Source organism: Pholcus phalangioides, unplaced genomic scaffold (genome assembly GCF_987345545.1).
Source record: "Pholcus phalangioides strain wild (caught in Gottingen) unplaced genomic scaffold, Ppha-v1.0 ptg000004l_1, whole genome shotgun sequence".
In the NCBI taxonomy this organism is placed as follows: domain Eukaryota; kingdom Metazoa; phylum Arthropoda; class Arachnida; order Araneae; family Pholcidae; genus Pholcus; species Pholcus phalangioides.
The window spans coordinates 14,770,538-14,792,241 of NW_028301597.1; the positions used below are offsets into that span (position 1 = coordinate 14,770,538).

Genomic DNA, 21,704 nt, shown 5'->3' on the forward strand with positions numbered 1-21,704 from the left:
ATTCTTACCTTATAAATATAAATAAATTACACACTTTTGGCAATACGATTGAGCGAGGATATAAGCGTATATACACATATTGATAATAAAGCAATGAAACGCCATTATTCTTTATCCACTTTTGACTGAGAAGAATTTCACAAAGTGCGATAGTATAAATGTGCAGCGGTGCATTTGATCGGCTTCCTTCCCAGAAAACGATTAATTTGAGTTCTCTTAATTTAGGTATATTTAATTACTAGACGCGTTCCGCTCCAACTCTAGTCGTAATTCCATTGCTGGATCCCCTCGAAGAGCACGCATTAGCAGCAGCTGACACAGAGAGATGGGGAGGGGGGGGGTGCTTATACTTGCACTTGACAGAAACACCTGCCGTAGAAAGGGAATTAAATAGCATGTCAGGAATCTTGATAGTAGAAAATGGATGAGTGGAGCATTGAAAGATCAAGAAAAGAATCATGAAACCCTGATGTCCACGTCAGCTTTCGCACCGGAAATGTCTCTTCATCACTTGGTGATGAAAAAAAATCCCTGCTGTGACAGAGGAAATTGAATTGATAGGCAATACACGTATATTAATTAGTGTATCATCATGAATTTTTATTTGTGTTTGTGTGCTCTATTTATTTTACAATTGTTTCGTAATATATTTAACCATATTGAGAAGCTTATTTTCAAAAGGGAACATTTTTCCACTTTTGCTGAATTTACAGTAGAAGTAAAAGAAAATTGTTTTTCCCGGAATGGACTACTTTACAAAGGTATAAAATAGCCCAACTGGTAGCATAAGGGAGGGGTATAAAAATATTTAAATATTATGTTTCTTGAGGAACACATTGAAGGGAGTTAACTATATTCAAGTTTCGCAAATGTTCCGTTTTGAAAAAAATTATACCGGAAATATTACCTTTTGATGAAAATTATAACTGGTTAAGTCTGAAAAATTTGACATTTTTACGCCACCCGTTGAAGGTTTCATCCAAACAAGTAAGATACCCATATTTCTCTCTCGTGAACAACATAAAAAGCACGATCATTTTACACTGGAACCTCCCATAACGGACCCTTCCGTTAGCGGTCTCCTCCATCAACGGAAACTTTTTGAATTACGTTGATAGGACTCAATGCATTTTACTGTCCATTAACGGGCACTCCTCTAGGTGTCCGTTATCGAGAGGTTCTACTGCAGAATTCGACTTTGGAAGTGCTTCTGAAAAATGCGCCGTTTTAAAAATAATTCCTTAACACCAATATGACAACTGCTTTGTTATGTTTCCTTTTGAATGAACAAGGTGGATATTCCTTTTGGTAGAAACTACCCATTTCACATTGTTATTTCGATCAAAAATATTCCCGTTGCATAATCAGACAGAGCTCATCCCAATGATTCAGAAAACCGTTGAAAAGTGGTTTTTTTTTTTAAAAACGGATGTTTTATAAGTTTATTTTATCGTGATGAAATATTACATGCTGATGAGAAAAACAAATTCATCAAGAGATCACGTGGATCTGTACTGATGAACACAAAGTATAATTGATTAATTACAATACAAATTCAAAGACAGAACAAGCAAACAAACAAAAAAAGAGATATGTAAATAAGTACATTGAAATTAATTCTGCATCTATGGAATGGATGAGTATTCAATCAGGCTACAATACGGTATTTCAGATATTTTTTTCACGTATACTTACAAATACAAATACAAATACAAATACAAATACAAATACAAATACAACACCACAACAGGCAAAATGCCCAACGAGGTGGCTGATAAAAAGATGCCCATAAAAATATGGTTGTCATATGTTTCAAAAATACAGCAACCCAATTAAAAATGCAATTAACACAAATTATAAACAATATATACACATGATAAAATATCATACAATGCCCATAAAGAATACTTATGGTTGTCTTATTCTAAGAATGGATAGCTTCTCGATTTACCCCAACATGTTTATCGTATTTCTTTTTAAACGTGTCAATTGTATTACAATTTACTACCTCCGGGGGTAAGCTATTCCATTTATTAACAACCCTATTGGAGAAAAATTCCCTGCGACACCATAACCTTGCATTGTCCCTCACCAATCGATACTGGTGTCCCCTTGTAAAAGCAGTCGATTGGCGGTGTACTAAAAGTTCATGGTCCATCCTATCCATCCCATTGAAAATTTTGAACACTTCGATCATATCTCCTCGACACCTGCGTTCATCCAATGTAAACATATTCAAAAAATGAAGTCTTTCTTCATAACTCAAGCCCTGTGTGCCAATAAGGACACGCGTAGCTCTTCTCTGCACCCCTTCAACCAAGTCTATGTCCCTCTGTAGGTATGGTCTCCAAAACCTTACAGCATACTCCAGTCCAGGACGAACTAAGCCTCGAAAAAGCGGAAGAATGACTTTAGGAGAACGCGAAGAGACCTTTTTGAAAATGAGACCAAGCATTCTATTCGATTTTTTGACAACCGCTGAACAATGTTCAGAAAACTTAAGTCGCTCGTCAATGAGAATTCCCAAATCGGTGACTCTAGTTGCATCCGGGATAGTGACACCATTCAACTCGTAAGAGAACCGTGGGTTGTTCGAACCAAAATGAGCGACCATGCACTTATCTACGCTAAACGTCATGCTCCATTCATTTGCCCATGCTGCAATCTTGTTTAAGTTGGTCTGGAGCAACTCCCTATCGCTTTCATTTCCGATTACCCCCATTAGCTTCACATCATCTGCGAATTTGCTAGTAATTCCATCGATACCCTGATCGAGTTTATCGATAAAAAGTGAAAAAAGTATGGGGCCAAGGACACTTCCCTGAGGAACTCCACTTGTGACGTCTGTCCAACCAGAGAATTCCCCGTTCACCATAACTCGTTGCGACCTATCTCTTAACCACGATTCTATCCAATTCAGCAAGTTGCCCCCTATTCCAATCTCGTGTAAACGCTTCAAGAGTTTGCCATGTTGGACCCGATCGAATGCCTTCTGGAAATCAAGGTAAACCACGTCGACATTTTTGCTCTTACCCAAAGCCTTAGTCACGTAATCATAGAAGCAAAGGAGGTTAGTTACACATGACTTCCCCTTCCTGAACCCATGCTGATTATCCGACAATACATTATTCTCGTCTATCCACTTCACAAACTGCCTTTTGATGATAATTTCCAAAATTTTCGAGAGGGAGCTCGTCAAACTCACTGGACGATAATTAGACACCACTTCTCTACTACCCTTCTTAAATATCGGAACAACGTTAGCCAGTTTCCAATCTCTCGGGACGATACCCTCAGCAACACTACTCCTGTATATCTGTGCGACTGGCCCCAACAATTCATTAGCACCTTCCCTGAGAACCCTGGGATAGATATCATCTGGTCCTGGTGCTTTGCTTGCACATACATTTCTTAGAAGATTTAGGACCTCCACGTCTTCCACTTGAATATCGTTGAGCGTTTTATTACCCCATGCAACACCCGTATATCGAATATCATTATCTCCATTAAAAACCGACGCGAAAAAGTCATTGAAAGCACTACACATGCCTACATTGCTCTCTACTTTTGAGCCTCCTATCGAGAGGGGGCCAACTGTCCCCTTACATCCATTATTGACGTATCGAAAAAATGATTTTGGGTCAGAGCCAATGTTATCTGCCAACCTAGATTCAACTTGCTTTTTACTATCCCTTATCGCTTTCTTCAACAGTCTTCTTTTATCAGTAAACAATGATAGGTCACCTCGTCCACTTTTATACTCTCTGAATGCTCTTTTCTTTTCAAGATAAAGGTTCCGCACGCTATCCGTGAACCATAGAGGGTGTGATGTACAAACACGCTTTTTTCGAACAAAGGGTATGACGTCGTGCAAAACAGAGGACAGCTTCGTACTAAATTCTTCCCATTGACTTACCACCCCTACTGATTCCAACCGGTCTTTGAAAACTTCCGCTAACCTTCTTCTCAAAACATCAAAGTTAGTTCTCCGAAAACAAGGAACCAGTCTTTTGTTATCAACCTTACCCGAGGAAAAGTTACAGAGAAATCTGACGATACGATGATCACTGGAAGAAAACTCTTCCCCCACCGAAACATGTTCAACTAGATCCTCAGAACTAGTAAGAACTAAATCCAAAATAGCAGTACCCCTAGTGGCTTCTGATACATGCTGATACAAAAAATTTTCGAGCACCAACTTAAGAAAGTCTCTTTCATACTGATTTCCAGATGAAAGGTTCTCCCAATCAATACCCGGGTAATTGAAATCCCCTAGTATGAGAACCCTCTTTCGCTTACACATGTAGGAAATTTCATCATGCATTTTGGCGATATAATTTTGATCCCTATTCGGTGGATTGTAACAAACCCCAACAATAAGCTTATGACGTCTTTTGTTCTCAAGTTCAACCCATATGGTTTCAATATCACTTCTCTGCACGTTACACTCTCTAGCCTTCCAACATGATTTCACGTATATCAACACTCCACCCCCTTTCCTATCAGATCTATTTCTCAAAAAAGTATCGTATCCGGAGATGTGTAAGAAAGATTCATCCCCATCGTTTGCCCAAGATTCTGTAATGGCTATAAGATCCAAGTCCTCCACAACTATCATAGTTTCTAAAAAATCTTTCTTGTTACCCAAGCTCCTGGCATTTATTAACACACATTTTAATTTGCCCGGTGGTTTGTTGTCAATCGAGAAGCCATCCAAGTCAGAGGTGGGTAATTCCCCGTCAGTACTGTTGTGATTATCATTAACTAACCCGCATTCCCGACTACGTGGCTTAATGAATATAAAATGCTAGAATGATGCGACAATTGTTTATGGACTTCGACCATTAGAGGCAAACAGTAGGATGTGTACTGATTTATAAAATTAATTTTTTGGAACTATGACTGATAGAGCTCTTTTTTTTCGGTTCCCTTTTGAAAATAAGCTTCTCAATTGTGAAAATTTCAACCAATTATCGAATCTACGCAACGAATCACGCAACCAGTTCTTAAATATTTTATTTTTAAAATTCTATCGAGAAACACATCAAAAAAGCTCAGGGGCGTAGCCAGAAATTTCGTTCGGGGGGGACCACTTTCATTTCGGGGGGGGGGGGGCAAAGTGATAGAAAAATAGATTTGGCCATCTTTTACCCTTTTTTCGGTCGTTTTCTCACATTTGGGGGGGGGGGGAGGACCAAACCTCCAAGTCCTTCCTTCTTTTAAAAATCACTTTTTCAATATTCGATTGAATGTTTTTTTAGTTAATCAATGAAAGGGAGGATTATTCTAGTGCATTTGTCTTAGGTTCCCCACAAGAAAAATTGGGAGATGACAGGTCCTGTGATCTTGGTGGCCACAATCCTTTTGAAATAAAGTAATCATCGAAAAATGTGTGGAGTAATCCATTTTATATCATTAGACGTATGGCAGGTTGCTCCATTCTGTTGCAAAAAAGCAAAAACTTTCATTTTCATCCAACAATGCAATGAAATACCGGAAATCATCCTTTTACAGTTTCCCATCCACTGTGTCTTAAAAAAGAATGGACCCAGGGGCGTCGGAAGTGTTTCGAACCTGTGGGTGCCCGTCTTGAGATTCATGTAGGAAATTTCGATTTTTGAATCAATTCTGTGGGTGCTCGGAGCCCTTCTACAAACTTCCGTAGGTGCTCGAGCACCCACAGCACCCCCGGCTCCGACGCCAATGAATGGACCCAAACTTTTTTTTGTACGGCGTGAAACTGAGCACTACACACCGATTTTGATCGAATGAAGACGCTTTTTTCATGATAGACATGTGGATTTTCGGTGCACTAAATTCTGACGTTTGATCTGATCTGGAGCTTTCAACTCCGGAACGACCAGAACACGACTAGCGCTAAACTCCAATTTGTTCAGGGCTGTGTGAACAGTACAACATTTCAACATTTTGTCCTTTAGTTCGCGCATTCCATGCTGGCTCAGTATAGACGGACGCCTAATTCGACTGCGGTCTTCAACATTTCCAGTTTCTCGAAAATGAGACACCAATCGAAAGATTGCTGTCTTATCGGACACAGAAACATTTGGAAATTCATTTCTGAACGCCTCAATAATGGCTTCAAACGAATGAGTTGAAAATCATTGTTTAATATTAAAAATTCTTTGTTTCTGGCAAAAAAAATCTTGATCCTACAAAAAACAAAGAGCCACTGAGAGTATCAGTGAGCATGGAAGATGAAAAAAAGCCCTTCCATTTTAAACAGTATAGTGTTGCTTGTCTATGGAAAACTTTTCATTTAAAATCAGTAGAATTTGACAAATTAATTTTTTTTATAAAGGATTGCGTGATTTTTGGACCCTGTATAAGTCGCGGTAACCGAAAATCACCTTATGAAACTTCTCTAGGTGTGTTTTAGATAACTTATAAAACTTATTTAAGAACCGATTAAAAATGACCTCATTTTAATATTGTTTTTATACTCAAAAATAACTTATGAATCATAATCTTCTCGGTGGATTTTGTAATTATTTTATTTAATGTATAAGCAGTTATGCTTTTTCGTAATGTTATAACAGTTCAGCCGCAGATCCGGCCACACCAGGCATAAACGATGAATAATGATGAGGTAATTCCGGAAATGAAAGTCCCAATTCTCTGTGGGGAACTGAACTACCAACCTCCAACTGTCCAGACGAGTGCTCTGCAATTAAGCTACAGACGACAGACATTTTCTAACCGTAGAACGATAAGTTGCTTGGACTGAATGAGACCGCAATGGACAGCATCCCAACTCAGCAACAGCCCGTAATGACATTAGCCCTCCAGATTTCTTTCCGAAATTATCTTCGCTTTGCATTCAGTCACTCACACTTCACACAATTAGCGGAGAGGTGCATCATTTCATTAACGTCACCATATAATGCGTTACAAGTTGTTGATGAGTTAGTGGGCTGTCTATTGCGCAGTTCCTTTCAGACAAAAAAACATATTGTTCTACGGTTAAAAAATGTCGGTCCTCTGTAACTTAATGGTAGAGTACTAGCTCTGACAGTGGCTCGATTCCCCACAGAGGAATGTGACTTTTGCTTCGGAAATTATCTTCGCTCTGTATCCAATCATATACTTCATATAAGAACTTCATTTTTTTTCATGTTTATCTCTTTCTTTCCCTATAAATGCCTCTATTATATCATATGATACTTGAAACGCTTTAATTCTAAATAGGAACAAAAACGGGAAAAGCTCTCCAGTATACGTGTAAGTAATGGATAATATCCGAATTTCTGTGTACAACGAAGAAGGGGAAGAATTTCAAGTAGGCACGGAAATCAGAACGTGTTCGATGGCGGTAAAATCTTTGTACCTCAAAAACTACATGAGCTCAAGAGACATTCACGCACAAAAGCAGCCAGGGTTATGCTTAAATCATTGAAACGAAGCAAAAAGGGAAGTAAAATAAAAAGAGGCGCTGACTCAAAAGAAATCCAGTGAAACTCTTGTTAGAGTCACGATGATAATTCTCGAGGGTCGTACGTAGATAACAGGTTTGATAAGAGATACTTATCACAACACTTCAAGAAGACGCCATTTACTAATATAAAAGAACGGCAATGCCTATCATATTTCTTTTTTACTTTTTATGTTACACTATAGGTATATTGAAAAACCTGCTACTTATTTTAAAGTGCAAAGCTGAGATGGGAGAAGGGAACTGGTTCAAAAACAGGAAGACAAAAATTAACTTTTTTTAAGGTTTATAACATGTAAAAATGGTATAACGATACGTCGTACACGTATGAAAACTGAAAAAAACAGAATCATTGGAGAAAAAACGGTAATGCCATCTGATTTTCGAAATTGGTTTTACAATTAAACGTTTGCTTACATTATCAAATTGATTAATTTTGGAAGTTACAAAAAGTAAACGAGTTTCATAAAATTTAAACGACATTGAAACTTCGTGTTATTTACCCTCTTTTATTTGGGTGAAATTTTTCTATTTAATGATTGAAATAGCCTCTCGATAATCCAGCCGCGCGCTAGTCCTTCCTGTCCAGTCATTCGGCGTTTTTGATCGGATTTTCTACGAGCAAAGAAGAGGAAACATGTATGTATATATGCGCGCAGAAGCTTATGTTATTTAAATGGGCTTTTTTTAATTGACTTCCAGTAATTCGACAATAAACGGCAACTTTGGAACTTAACTAAATGATTGAAATCTTATCTAGTGGGGTGGGAGGGGTGGGAAAGGGGGTAGTTTCTGCCAGTTGTTAGGCAGTAGAAGTTTTTGCTTGGCCTCACGCTTCGGGATGCCAGAGGTATGTTTGAAATACTAGTTCACGAAAAATTCCTGATATTACGTACCGATAGGTATATGTTATAGAGCTCATCTATGCTAGCCGGTTAAAAGTCTGACTGACTGACTAATGTAGATGCATTTTCTTAGGGCGTACCGAGTCTATGCAGCTAAAAGTCTCTCCGCAGAGAGGTGCAGACTTTCAACATGATATTTACATAACATGAAAAAAATTCAAACATATACCATCTTTACTTCAAAACGTGTAACCCAGATAACAGCATCAGCAAGAACACGAAACAAGCACAACTCTAACAGATTAAATACATTGGCGGGCCACGTATATACATACATTCACACAACACGTTCCAAAATGCACCGATTTGTTAGAAATTCAGCAGAGAAAGTGTACGAGGTGTATGTACGGTTAAGAAGTAGCAGCAGTAGCCAGTCTCTCATTTGAAAAATCTCTCCGCAGGGAGCATTCAGAGATATACGTATTAAACTTACATAGCACGGACATCCAGATATTCGCCAGATTCAAAGGAAGTCAACACAGGCTCGACAACATCGATCCGTACCAACAATAAAATTATCAATGGCATTTTGCGATTTCAGGGTCCATTTAAGCGAAAGACTTGTTCGCAGCTCAGCGAGGCTTTGGGAAGTATCATAGGGAGCAGTTGAATGTTTTCCACGGATGTCTAGTATATTCTCTATTGGATTCCAGTCAAAAGAAATGGGTTGCTATTTTTTACGAGTCAGCGTTTCAGACTGAACGTAATGCTCGGCAACACAAACTGTGTTAACGTTTGCATTATCGTACATAAACATAGCACCGGGTCCCGTGACAAAAAGAAATGGTGCTTGCATATGATGCAAAGATGTCATCTCTGAACCTCCAGTGAAAACGTGAAGGTCGATAAGGGAGACAATAGCAATTTCTGTACAGATCATCATACCATTACAAAGTTCGTTGATCAATTTTGGAACATGAATGTGTTTTCGATCAATATATGCCCGATCCCTGAACCAGAAATAATAGCTCTTTATTTGCATATGAGACCAGACCCATACAAATATGCGTACAATTAAATACATCATTCATTAGTGTGTACATAATCATGGCACTTACACATAATAGAAATTAAAAAAAGAAAATCTCGAATATCAATATAAAAATTCAAAAACGTCACAACATCGTTAAAAAAATAAAACAATTTTACAATTTGATCTTTGGATAATTTCGATGCTTTGAAAATGAAATTTTCGCGTCTGGTGGGATTGCGGAAAGCACACGGTTTTAGGGAAGTACCTACGCTTCTTTGTAAATTATATAGTGGGCATTCGAATAAAACATGAAATGTGTCGAATGAATTATTTATTGAAGTTACTGCTGCAATTAGGACAATTCTGGCCAGGATTTAATACGATATATCCACTATGCATACGCAAAAGACTGTTCTAATTTGAAAAAAAAAATTAGACGTTTCCGTGACAAAGGTATGTTAAAAGGCAGATAATTTTCAGACGTGAGATTGAAAAAATCTCGCGCGCGCGTGGTAGTGAGCATATCTTTTTGAACTTCTGATTGAATTGATGAACCAGAAATAATGCTTGCACAAAAACCTTACGCAATAAGTTTTAAGAAATGTGAGAAATCAAATGGCATTAATGTATATAAAACTGAAGAAAAAATACTTGACGCGATACATAATTCTTCACCATAGTAGAGAATTTACAATTTGATGATTGGTGATTAAAATGGCATGACGTGTAAGAAGTAATTACATAAACAGCTCGAGGGTATCCACAGATGTTGTGTTTCGTTGAAAAGAAATTAGTAACCCCATGAGCGGGAAAATTTCGTTTAGTGTTTTGAAGAGGAAAGTTTATTGAAGTTCATCCCCGTTGTTTCCACAAATAGAAGCCCGAGTTGAAGCTTTTGTTTGTCTTAATATACGTTAAGAAAATGTTATCTTTTCCCTTTGTTACTCGATACTGAATACCGACCGATTCGATGGGCCTTGAATGTTACGTTTATTGTTCTCGGCGAAATCTCGGTGGAGATCCGTTAGTTTTCAACAGACACCGAGGATGAACGTTTCTTAAAATCACCATTGCTCCTTAATATCCGGGATGGTGAATCGAGCCTCTCTTTCTTTCTCGTTGTTCGGAATAAAGCCGTGAAAAATTGGCCCCGAATGTGAGCAAGAGCGGCGATTTTCAAAGGCGAAAGCTCCCGAGATAAAACTACGCGTTCAATCTTCTAAGACTTAGGGCTGCCTGCAGTTTATTTCGAGCTATTGTTCTTAGTGGGGGAGAAAAGTTTGTTTCAAAGCGACAGAGAAAAGAGAGAAAATTGACGCAGTTTTCTTATCTGATTGGTGTCTAGAAACGCTTCCTATGAAATGTAAAAACAAGTGATTCATTATGCTCAGAATTAACATTCCCCCGATGACAAGTAAAATAATTCATCCTCGTGTGTGTGCAGTGGAAGTTATGCCTTGAAAATTATGTGGAGCGCCATGGAAATCGCTTATAGCGAAGGCATACTTAAAAGCTAATTTCTCGATAAATTACAAGCATTCTCCATAATTGGATAGCTGTTATTTCAAAACTGCACTCTAGAAATCGTATATTATATTATGTATCATTTCATGGTACCATAACATGTACTTTACAAAAATTATTACTCAGATCTCATTTTCCCCATGGAATTCAAAATTTGTATTAATAAAAATCTTTTAAAAATATCTCTAAATTCCTTTAGTACTACACGGATTCACTTGATGTATCGGCTCCACACGTTGAAGTTTTCGATGAAAATTCAGAATGAGCATAAGTTCGAGGATCGAAATTATGGGCGCAAAGCGTTTTCTAGGGCTTTTCATCTCATATTATGCAGACATTCTGGCAATCGAAAGAAAAGCAATTAGCTTTTAAAATTTCTCCTCGTTTGGAATTCAAATCAAAATATGATTTTCTCTAGAGGTACCCATATCATCAAATGTTTCCTGTGTATTTTATCAAGGGACTTTTGTTTAGAATATCAATGGCTGCACAAAGGTCTTCGTGAATTGCGGGGGTTAAAGTAAGAGTGGTGTAAGTCACATTTTTAACAATTTTGACCAGGTCCAGAAATGCAATTTAGAAGTGCAAAATTGTTGAAAGAAAAAATGAACCAAGTCGCAGCTTCAATAGTTTCCCACCAGATTGTGAAGTCACAAAATTATTAACATGGGAACATATACCTGCAATTCTAGTAAAACCTTCTTTATCTTAAAATAAGAATTGATTGACTTCCACCATTCTGATTTTAACCACATTAATTGTATCTGGTTCGATTGTAGAGAAATTTAAAAAGAAATTGAAACATGGGGGGGGGGGGGAAACTAGTATTTTAGTAAATTGAATGAAAATATACAAGTGCAATGAAAATGGGAGAAATGAGAAAAATCGGAAGTGACAAAAAACACCGATTAAAAGTTCATACATGACAAATGCAGGGTGAACATGCTCAATCGGAATATTACGGTTTTTTTCACAATTAAACTGTAGTTAAAGAAACGCGTATTTTTTGGGTGTTATGCCGAGGTGAATTCGGGGGAAAAAAAAGCGGTCCCGCTGGGACACGAACCCAAACTCCTCTTGCAATACAGGCAAAGTATGCTATCATCTACACCTGCGAGCCGATCCCCCCGTTAAGAAGTCTCGCCACAGTGAGCAACAGGCCTACAACAATACAATTATTCAATCATTACACTTCACTCATAGTTAGAAAAATTGATTTCATATGGAAGCACTACACACAACAAGCATTACACAGAAACAAACTGCATGTCAGGTCCACCACACATACACACACATTCCAACATGCACCAATTCATTAGAAGTTCCGCAGATGAATATGGACGAAGTGCATGTGTGGTTCAGTAGCATCATTTACAGCACTGGAGATACGGCCTTGCCTTTCTTCTTCCGTCGTCCTAGCGGAGACCAGATCTTTTCTTTCCGAGTTCAACTCGGCATTACATCCAGAAAATATCTGTTTCCTTGATATTTTGGACTGAGAAAAAAGCCTCATATCTCTCCCAAACCGTAGTTGATTCTACAACTTTTAATTATGAGTGTAGTTTTAAAACACCAATTGCAGATCTAAAATTCTCAAAACTTTAGAGACAGCCCAATATCAGTCAACGTTATTAAAAACAGATATGTACGAATCGTTCAATATATTGTTAGTGAAGTTTTGAGGATCCAGATTCGCGTGTAATGCACCAATTTTTTTCTGATAGTTTCAGGGCCAGCTCAAACTTTGGGAACACTTTCGAATATCGCATTTACGGCTTTTATCAATGCATTTCGGGTAAACGTTCCCAGCACGATGGAACAATTAGTCACGACGACGGCTCACGCGAACATTATGCGAAAGTGAGCGTCAGAAATTTCTCGCTTTATCACGGTGTGTGGCATCAAAACTAATTTCAATGTGACCATGTGCCAGGAACAGATAACGGTGAGAGCGGCAAATTTGCATACTTATGAATACTCTATGTGAACGTATGTCCCACCCGAATTATTTTTAGAACCAATCTTCCCATTTCGTGGATGTTGAAACAATTTTTTTTAGATGTGAATAAATAAAAGGTGAGTTTAAACAGTTTGCTGTTATTAATTTATTGATTTCCGACAGTGAAAATATATGGGTTCTCTCAGGATTAAACTTGTATCAGGCCCATGTGTCTTAGCCCTCCCCCCCCCCCCCCAACCAAAATTTGTCATAATCTTTATTATGCCTATCGAAATGTTGGGTTAACGCCCACTCAATACTTTCAAGCTTCCCCACCATTTTGCATTATAGTATAACCACTCTTAAAATGGTCACCTCTTACGCCAAATAATAATTTTCCATTGTGTGTGAATAATGAAAATACGCGTTTTAAACCCCTGATTAACTGTCACCATTGTTTTACGGACGAATTTTTTTGTTCCGTCGCTGCCTCTTTGCTGCCCGCAAAAGAGCGCGGGAAAGGTTACTGTGCTTCACACTTATATGTAAGTTCACATCTAACTCTACAAACTTCACTAATGATATTCGTAAGTCAAGAGCAAACATGTAATTGACAGCCTCGTGAATTTCATTCGAAAGAAATTCGTTAAAAAAAAATTCTCACTGTTCTAGAAAATCAATTTGGAGAGAAAAAATTGACACCGTTACATTTTCACTCATCTCATGAATCAAATAATCAGTATGAACAAAACAGCTTTATAGAAAAAAAATACTGAATTTTTTTCATCTTCAACAAAGTGTGAAAGAAATGGAATACAAAATTGAAAAGAAAAACAAATATTTCACATTGCTAGACCAGGCATGATTGAAAAAAATATTCCGTAACCAATTCGGAAACTTAAAACAGCGAAAGCGATGAAATCCAGAGACAACGACATGCCTCAAAGAACGAATGTTTTCTCTTTCTTTCTTTCTAATTTTTTTGTATCTTTTTTGGGAAATTGATACTTCCCATCCGGTTATGAAAGTTTCCGAAACAATAGCAGAAAGTATTTCATGGTAACGGAAAAAAAAAGAAAATAATAATAATAATAATAAAATAAAACGACTAGAAAATCCAAACAAAGCTTTATGAAAGTCATGGGGAATGAAATAAAGGAATAAGAAGAAAGAAATAAAGATAGATTGAGAGAGAGGGAATGTTATAACCATCATAAGAAGACAGAGAAATAGGACGAACAGAAAGAAAAGAAACGAAATATAAAATTGTACAAAACGGGAAAAGTACAGAGACAGAGAAAGAAATATCCGAGTGGAAAAATAGAACACAGAAAAGAGCCTAGGAACGATAGGAAAAGAAGAATGAATATGTGCTCTTTCTTGTGAAGGAGGAGCCTCTCAGACTGATATTGGGAGGTTTTTATGGAATCTCGAACAACATTCTGAACGATGCCCGAGCACAAAAGCAATCTAAATGGTAAGGAGGAGACTGACATCTTCGGTTGTTATGGCTTTACGTTATTTTTATTATTTTATTTCTGAGACATCTCATCTAATTCACGTGCTTACTCGGTACAGTTCATGGCTAATACATGTTCACCTATACGAATACGCGTGATAAACATTTGTATGCATATGGATTTCGAGAATGTGGCTTGCAACCATTTGGCCAGGTAATCCACCTTTTGGTTCGAGTGCGATTAAGACGTCGTTCTTTTACGGAAAGTATATTAATTTATTTCTCATGGTAAAATATAACGAAGACAAAGCTGTGGAAACTTTTCGAATAATACCGAAAAATGTTTGAAGGAAAAAAATGTCTAATATTTTTTATCTTCAATTTCATAAATGGAAGAAGAAAATCAATTTTTTTTATTCACAAAGTTTGATCCAAACAAAAAAAGTAAATCCAATCGAAATAAAAGATCGAATGAAAATTCGAGTTCACTTCCATCACTTCACTTGCCAAGCGATTTTTTTTACATTTTTGTTCATATCAGTGGAGATTCGAGTAAAAGGTTTCTTTTTTTTGAGGGAGGTACAGTGATACCTCGGCTAACGAATGCCTCAGCCCAGGAATGTTTTGGCTAACGAAATTTTTTTCCCGTGGTTTTTCTGACTCCGCTAACGAATACGGATTCGACTAATAATATGAATTAATAAACACTACTTCTTGGTTGATATGAATGCATGCGCTAACATAAAATAAATACATCACGAGATGGATTTTCTCACAAATCATCATTAGAATTACTGTCACCCGAGACCGATCAACTCATGTCCGCCTCGGAATATTTTTCCACAAGTGTATCTCCATTTCTGAAAGTTTTTGAATCTTTTCACGTAAAATAAAAGATTCAGCTAATAGAAAATGCATTAAAAAAAGGAGCCTATGTTTTCAGAGCACGCGTTCTTTCAGTACAAAACTCTTAGCATCAAACTGAACAGTCTGGGCATTCTAGGAGATTCTCTTTATCATCTCTTATTAATATGCGACACTGAATGAGCTGATTAAATCACACATGGATTTGAATGCCTACGAACTCGTCTGGGTTGTGTCAGTTTTTGTCCACTAAAGCTGTGTTGGTGTAAAATAAAAGGATCTTCAGTATCTTATCTTCCTGTTAATTCCAATTTATTCAATTTTCAGCTGTTCATTTTAGCTTCTGATCAGCGTTTGTTTTTTTTCAACGCCCTCCTTGATGTTTTAAAAAAACTTACCTAGAAACGTATGAAAAATCCCCTTTCAGTAAACGAACGTGATTCCGAAACAAATTATATTCATTAGCCGCGGTATCACTGTAATCGAAATTTTACCATAGAATGATGTATGACATTTGATAATGATATTTGACGACAATTTAACCCTTCACGTACAGGCTTATGGCAACAAATTTGGACAATTTATATATAAAGTATCGGGGATAATTCTAAAAAACAACTGTTATCCGCATGCTAGAAATATAACGAGGAAAAAGTGCAATAAATTTCTCTGTCACACTCTCACCCTCCTACTATGTGGTGTTTTCTCTCTTTCTCTCTCTTATATATATACATACATGTTTCGGCGAAAGCTCGAAGTGCGACCAGCTCGCGAACAGTTCTGGCCAAAGTCCAAAAATTACTGTTTTTCAGACTTTGGCCGGCCAGTTCGCAAAGCAGCTATAAATTCCTGGTCAAACTTCTATCTACTGCACTGTCCGGGGTCAGACATGCAATAAAAAATTACATAGTTATTATATATTACATAAATTATAACAACATAGTGAACGTGGTGAGACTGACTTGCGAGGGACTCCCCGTAGGGCCGCAACCGTAAGGACGGGGGCCACAGCTCTCACGATAGTGATTGTCTTTATATTGATTGACACAAAATACAAATCGTGATCACGATAACATTTGTTTATGTGTGAAACAATATAAAGATAATCACTATAGAGTGAGAGCTGTGGCCTACGTACCCCGTCCGGCTACGTTCGCAGTTAGGGACGATCCTCCCGTAAATCCCCCCCCCCCCCAACCAACATGACATATTTTTGTTACTACGTGTACGCCACCATCAAATTAAAAGCAATAGATGTGCCTACAAGCGGACCGAAAAAGCATTAATTGTCGGACTTTGGCCATGGATCACCAGGGATTTCGTCAACTGGCCGACCAAAATCCGAAAAACATTAACTGTCTGATTTTTGGCCAGACCTCTCGGATAATGGCCGGCCAGTTCACGAATTGGCTGCACTTCGTTATTTTTTCGGGACATATACACGGTAGAAACGCACGTTATATTTGTAGGGAGGAGAGGAATCACTAAACAAGAGTATAGAAAGAATGGGAAGGAAAAACATCTGCCGCTCATAGGGTTACATTAAAGCCTCGCGATGATGATAAATAGGTGAAAAAGAAAAAAAAAACAAAGAAAGAGCTGAGATATGAATTTCTTTCACCTGTGTTAGGATGAGATATCTCGTTCGTGATCCTTAAGGGGCTGAAATAAATGAGTTATCATGAGGCAGAGATTACACTATTTAAAAACTCTTCAGGAAGTTTCTCACCAAACTAGTTTATTAAATGAGGGGGAGGGTTCCAAAAAATGTTCGTACTGTAAACGTGTTGATATTCGAGAAAATAATCATGTTATTTTTGAGGTGCATACGTTCTGTGAGTGAGCCAAAATAGTTATTAAACTTTCACGCGTTTTCAGTGTAAAAGCAATACTGAACTCACCAACGTTGTCGCTTGCGGATATTGCCACTCCGTCATCTCTTATCCAGGACGTTACAAAAACATACTCTTTTCCAGGGCCAGATATCTCACATCGAAACAGAGCCACGTTGCCTTTTATTATGAATTCTGCATCATAAGCTGTGACTTTATAGTCTTGAAGAACTACAAAAGAAGATTAAAAGTAAACAATCAAGCATTTAGTAGAGAATGAGAGGATAACTATAGATATATACATGAAGATAACTATTTATTGCGTCGATAATATCAAACTCCGAGAGATTATTAATTAAAGTCTTCTTTGAAAAAAAACATTCTTTCGAAAAACTGATGGAAAATAAGGGATACAAAAACAACTTATTACCGAGAGATTCGATTAATCAATATCTCACATGTTGAACTTTTTTCTTTTAAATCTAGGATATGATATGCTCTTCTTTGCAAATTAAGGTTGCGACATAAAAGACGTTCTGGAAACACACACAAGCGCTCGTCCTTTTATATTCCTAATAAATTGCTTTTTTTTCTTCCAATTCATCTTGCAATCATTTAGCCGATAACGCCGCATATGAACATCGCAAACGATAATTAGCCAGAAAGAAAATAAAGAGAATCCTGACATTATATTCATCCAATGAAAAATATAATTTACCTCTCCTGTAAATGAAATTGAGGCTTATTTATTTATTCTTCATGATAACGCATTATTTATAGAAAGTCATACGAACACTAGAAATGTTTTCAGTAATAGCACAAGGGGTGGACGAAATATTCGCATAAACTAGTTTAAAATATACGTGTATTAGACTAGTCAGTGAATTTATCATCACGTTGTTAATAATAAAATCTCGTTTCAACCTTAATTGGCGAGCATTGAAATATCCACAGAAGATTGAATTGAAATATTGAAAATCCATCACACATTGAAATATCCATCCAGAGAAAAATTTTAAGGAGGGGGGGGGGGTTATACTAAGCAAATGCGTTACTCTGATTGCTATTACGTGACAAAAAAACTATTGTCAACATTTAAAAAAGGTATGGGATGTTGCATTTCAGGGAACACACTGTATTGATATGATTCCCATAGATTTGAATGGTATAAAAATGTCATTTATTGTTCACCAACTTACTTTTCTATGATTAAAGAATGCATAGCAATATGTCTCCCGCACACATGGTGTTTCCCTCCAAAATGAAAAGGTCAAAAATCGTTCTTGCGTGGCTTGTCAAGAAGTAGGAGACATTTGAACCTTTGATCCATTCTGCTGGTGATTTGAGAAACTTTATGAGTATCCCACAAGTAGATACCGAATGCTTAGGTATTGCTTAGAAGCATCAATGCCGAAACGAGCTTAAAATATAAAATGCTTTTATTTGAAAAATATAAGAAACTTATGTTGCTTTTTTATACACCAACAAATAGAGAGTTAAAACAGAAAATTCAGGACTTATTACACTATTCCTTTAAAGCCACATAATTTGCAATGGAAAAGAAAATCGGTGTGATCAAAGTGTAAATTTTTCGAAATTTTCTTTCTCAGTTATATTCATAATATAGTAAATTTTGAGGTGTTTTTAAAGCTTACACTGAAATAATGATTTAATCAGTTAAAATTGAAACGTGTATCTGCTTGTCGAATCATCAGATGCTCTTCGTAATCTTAATGGTTATAGATGAGCTAGGAGAGGCAACACGCTGGAGTTATGCGTGACAAATTTGAATTCTGGATGTACATTGGAAATTCTGCACTTTTATTAAGGCCCAGTCATGCAAATCAATCCTCACAAAAAACAGTAGTATAAAAATCACCGTAATTTCGTGCGTATAATCAGTAGATATAAATTTCATTACATTTAGAATACATTCTACATATAGTTCGCAGTGTTATATAAACCCTCTCCCCTCCATGTAAATTAATTCATTCATTAATAAGGAAATATTAATTAAATGGAACGGGTTCTTTGTCAAGTTTTTATAGGAAAAAACTGATAATTTTAACGCCTGGCAGTTATACGTATGTACATGTGTATTTCTCTTTCCTCTACTCAAGTTCTTCATGCATTTCATGTCCGCAACACACGTGCGTACTCATATTGCTCACGAATAAGGTGTTAAGCGAGATGGCACGAGTGATCCCCTAATTGTATATTATTATTACCCCCCCCCCCCCACACAATATTTCTATTTTGTATATTTTCATTAAATCCAATGAACTCAACCCAATAAAACTGATGCTGGCTACTAGTCCGCAAGTTATCAAACCCATTTGCTCACCAATAAGGTATTGAGCGAGATGACCCGCTCCGATGGATATTTTATATTTCACAATAAAATTCTCATTTAGTTTCTTTTTTTTTTTCCCTGTGTACATAATATATGGCAAGTGTAAGATAACCGATGAGATGGCATGGCCCCCCCCCCCCCCCAATTGATTTTAAAGTATGCCTCCACCCTAATATGCGTACATTCATCCGTCCTTTTTAACGAAACCCAGAAACTTTTCCGCAACTCCCAATCCCATCTCGTCTGAAATCACCGCAAAATTTTTTAATCGCGACAGTACCCAATTGTCCGAGAAAATATGTTGTAAAAAAGTTTGTATGATTTTTTTTTGACACAAGTGAAGTAAGTGTTCCGGACTCTGTCACGAAGCTGGGCTGGAAGAGATCTCAGCAACGGGATAAGTCCAGTGGCAAAGTTCTGGCATTCATTCGGGGGGGGGGGGGGGAGAAGGGAAACTGCAGAAGAGACACGTGGTATATAATCCACCTTATCAAATTTGGGTTGTTTTTTCATTCTATAATCCATGGATTATACGGAGAAAAACATGATACTACTTTTTTCGCTTTGCTGCTGGACAGGAGACCAGAGCATTCCTCCCTGTGGACATACAGGCACAGGTTTGTCATTGCATTATCAAAGTTAATGAATGAACACTTCACTTTTATCTATTTTGTTTCTATTTGTCATTGGGTTTCTATAAAATGACTCGAAGCGTATAGTGTAAAATCATTCTTACAATAGGAACTTCGGGACACACAAAGTAATCACCGGTCACATTTCACAAGATTTCACGGGATATAGGGGAAGCACGGGTCACATTCTGGAAATCGTTACTGCACGATGTGAGCGAATCAAGAAAAAGGAAATTAAACACTCCGTGATATATTTTTCTTCCTCAATCAGTATATTTTACTGCACTGAATTGTAAGCTGTACCTCTGCTGAGCACAGCAGTTTAATCAGTTAATTCAAAAATAATGTTTGTTTTGATTATTTTCAAGATTCATTATACCATTTTATGCTCCAAGTCATCATTTCTGAAACGTAGACAGATGTTTTTAGCCGATAGGAGAGAAACGGACTAGAAACAAAAAAAATATTTTCAATGCATAATAAATTCTTTTATGTGAAGGCACGATTAATTCTTTCTTGTTCTGGGCTCACTCTGGTCACATGGTCTAGTTCTGGTCTGCATTAAGTCCTTTGAGAATGGCAGATAACGCTTGAATTCTTCCTCCCTCTCCCCGCCTCGAAACAAAGACATAAATTCCAAATAAATGAAAGCGTACATCAGCAACTATACCTAAAACCTTCAAGTTTTACGAATTCTCAACTTTCGCTATTCATTCCAAAACATAAAGAACCGTAAACCCCAGTAGGAAATTTACGATGTGTAAATAACGACCTCTCGAAAATTACGACGACACAAAGAAGAGGGTGTGACTCGAGGGAACCAAGAAAGAGAGAGAAAAAAGAACTTTCGTTTATGGTGAGTTGGACGAGATGCATAAAAATTCAAATAAAGAGCGAAAGAGGTGTATTTAGAGCGCCAACGTTGCAAAGCGTCGGTTGACTGCATTCGCTGCTGGTTCGATCTTGTTTTCGTCGTTGTAGTTTTGAACATTTTACGCATTCCGTTCATTGGTAAGAACATTGAATAAACGAAAAAAAAAAAGTCTAAATTCAGTGAATTTCATTGGAGAGGAAGTTTCCAATCGTTTTAGGGGGGGGGGGGGGACTGAGACTATTTCTTAAAAATATGCCTTGAAAATAACAAATATTTGAAAGTTTGGTGGAATTTGAATTTTTATTATTTCTTAAACGTGATCTTTTTTTTTTCCAATTATATAAAAACAAACAAAAAGAAAAATAGTTTAGGAAAGAAAATGATCGAATCGGGAGAACATAAAGATCTTTAACTTTTTCTGACCTGAATTGTTTTGGACAATTGCAATTTTGTTTCTATCAATTTATTTCGTCTTTAGACGAAATCCAATAAAACATAACATCCAATATTTTCTCCGAAAAATACATTTTAGAATGAAATACTTAGATGATTCCGAATGGCGTTATTGGACATTTTGGAAGCAAATATTCAGCTTATATAATTTTAAACACAGAAACATAATTTATATCCTCTGAAAGAGATCATATAAGAAATGAATGAATGAAAATTTCATTGATTTTGCACATATGTGCCAATCAGGGTATCATATGTGAAATAAATAAATAATCAATATTGGTATGATTCAAATACTCAATGACTATCTATTATACTTTAAGAAAGTTTCGCAGGGAGTCAAAAATCAGAACAACATGCGCATATCTACAAATAGAACGAAGTTGAGCTCACACAACGGAACAGTTAACCACTGCAATCTATCGGCGAAGAATTGAACAGCAATA

At 37.0% G+C, this 21,704-nt stretch overlaps 1 protein-coding gene across 1 annotated transcript in view; it reads right to left on the reverse strand.

Annotated features, from left to right (window-relative positions):
* LOC149086590 (cell adhesion molecule Dscam1-like) overlaps positions 1–21,704 on the reverse strand; it is a 236,354-nt gene that overhangs the window by 115,880 nt on the left and 98,770 nt on the right. Inside the window, exon 3 of the mRNA XM_089230963.1 lies at positions 17,016–17,177. Within this exon, the coding sequence (XP_089087089.1) occupies positions 17,016–17,177 (162 nt within the window). The remainder of the gene's footprint in view (positions 1–17,015; positions 17,178–21,704) is intronic.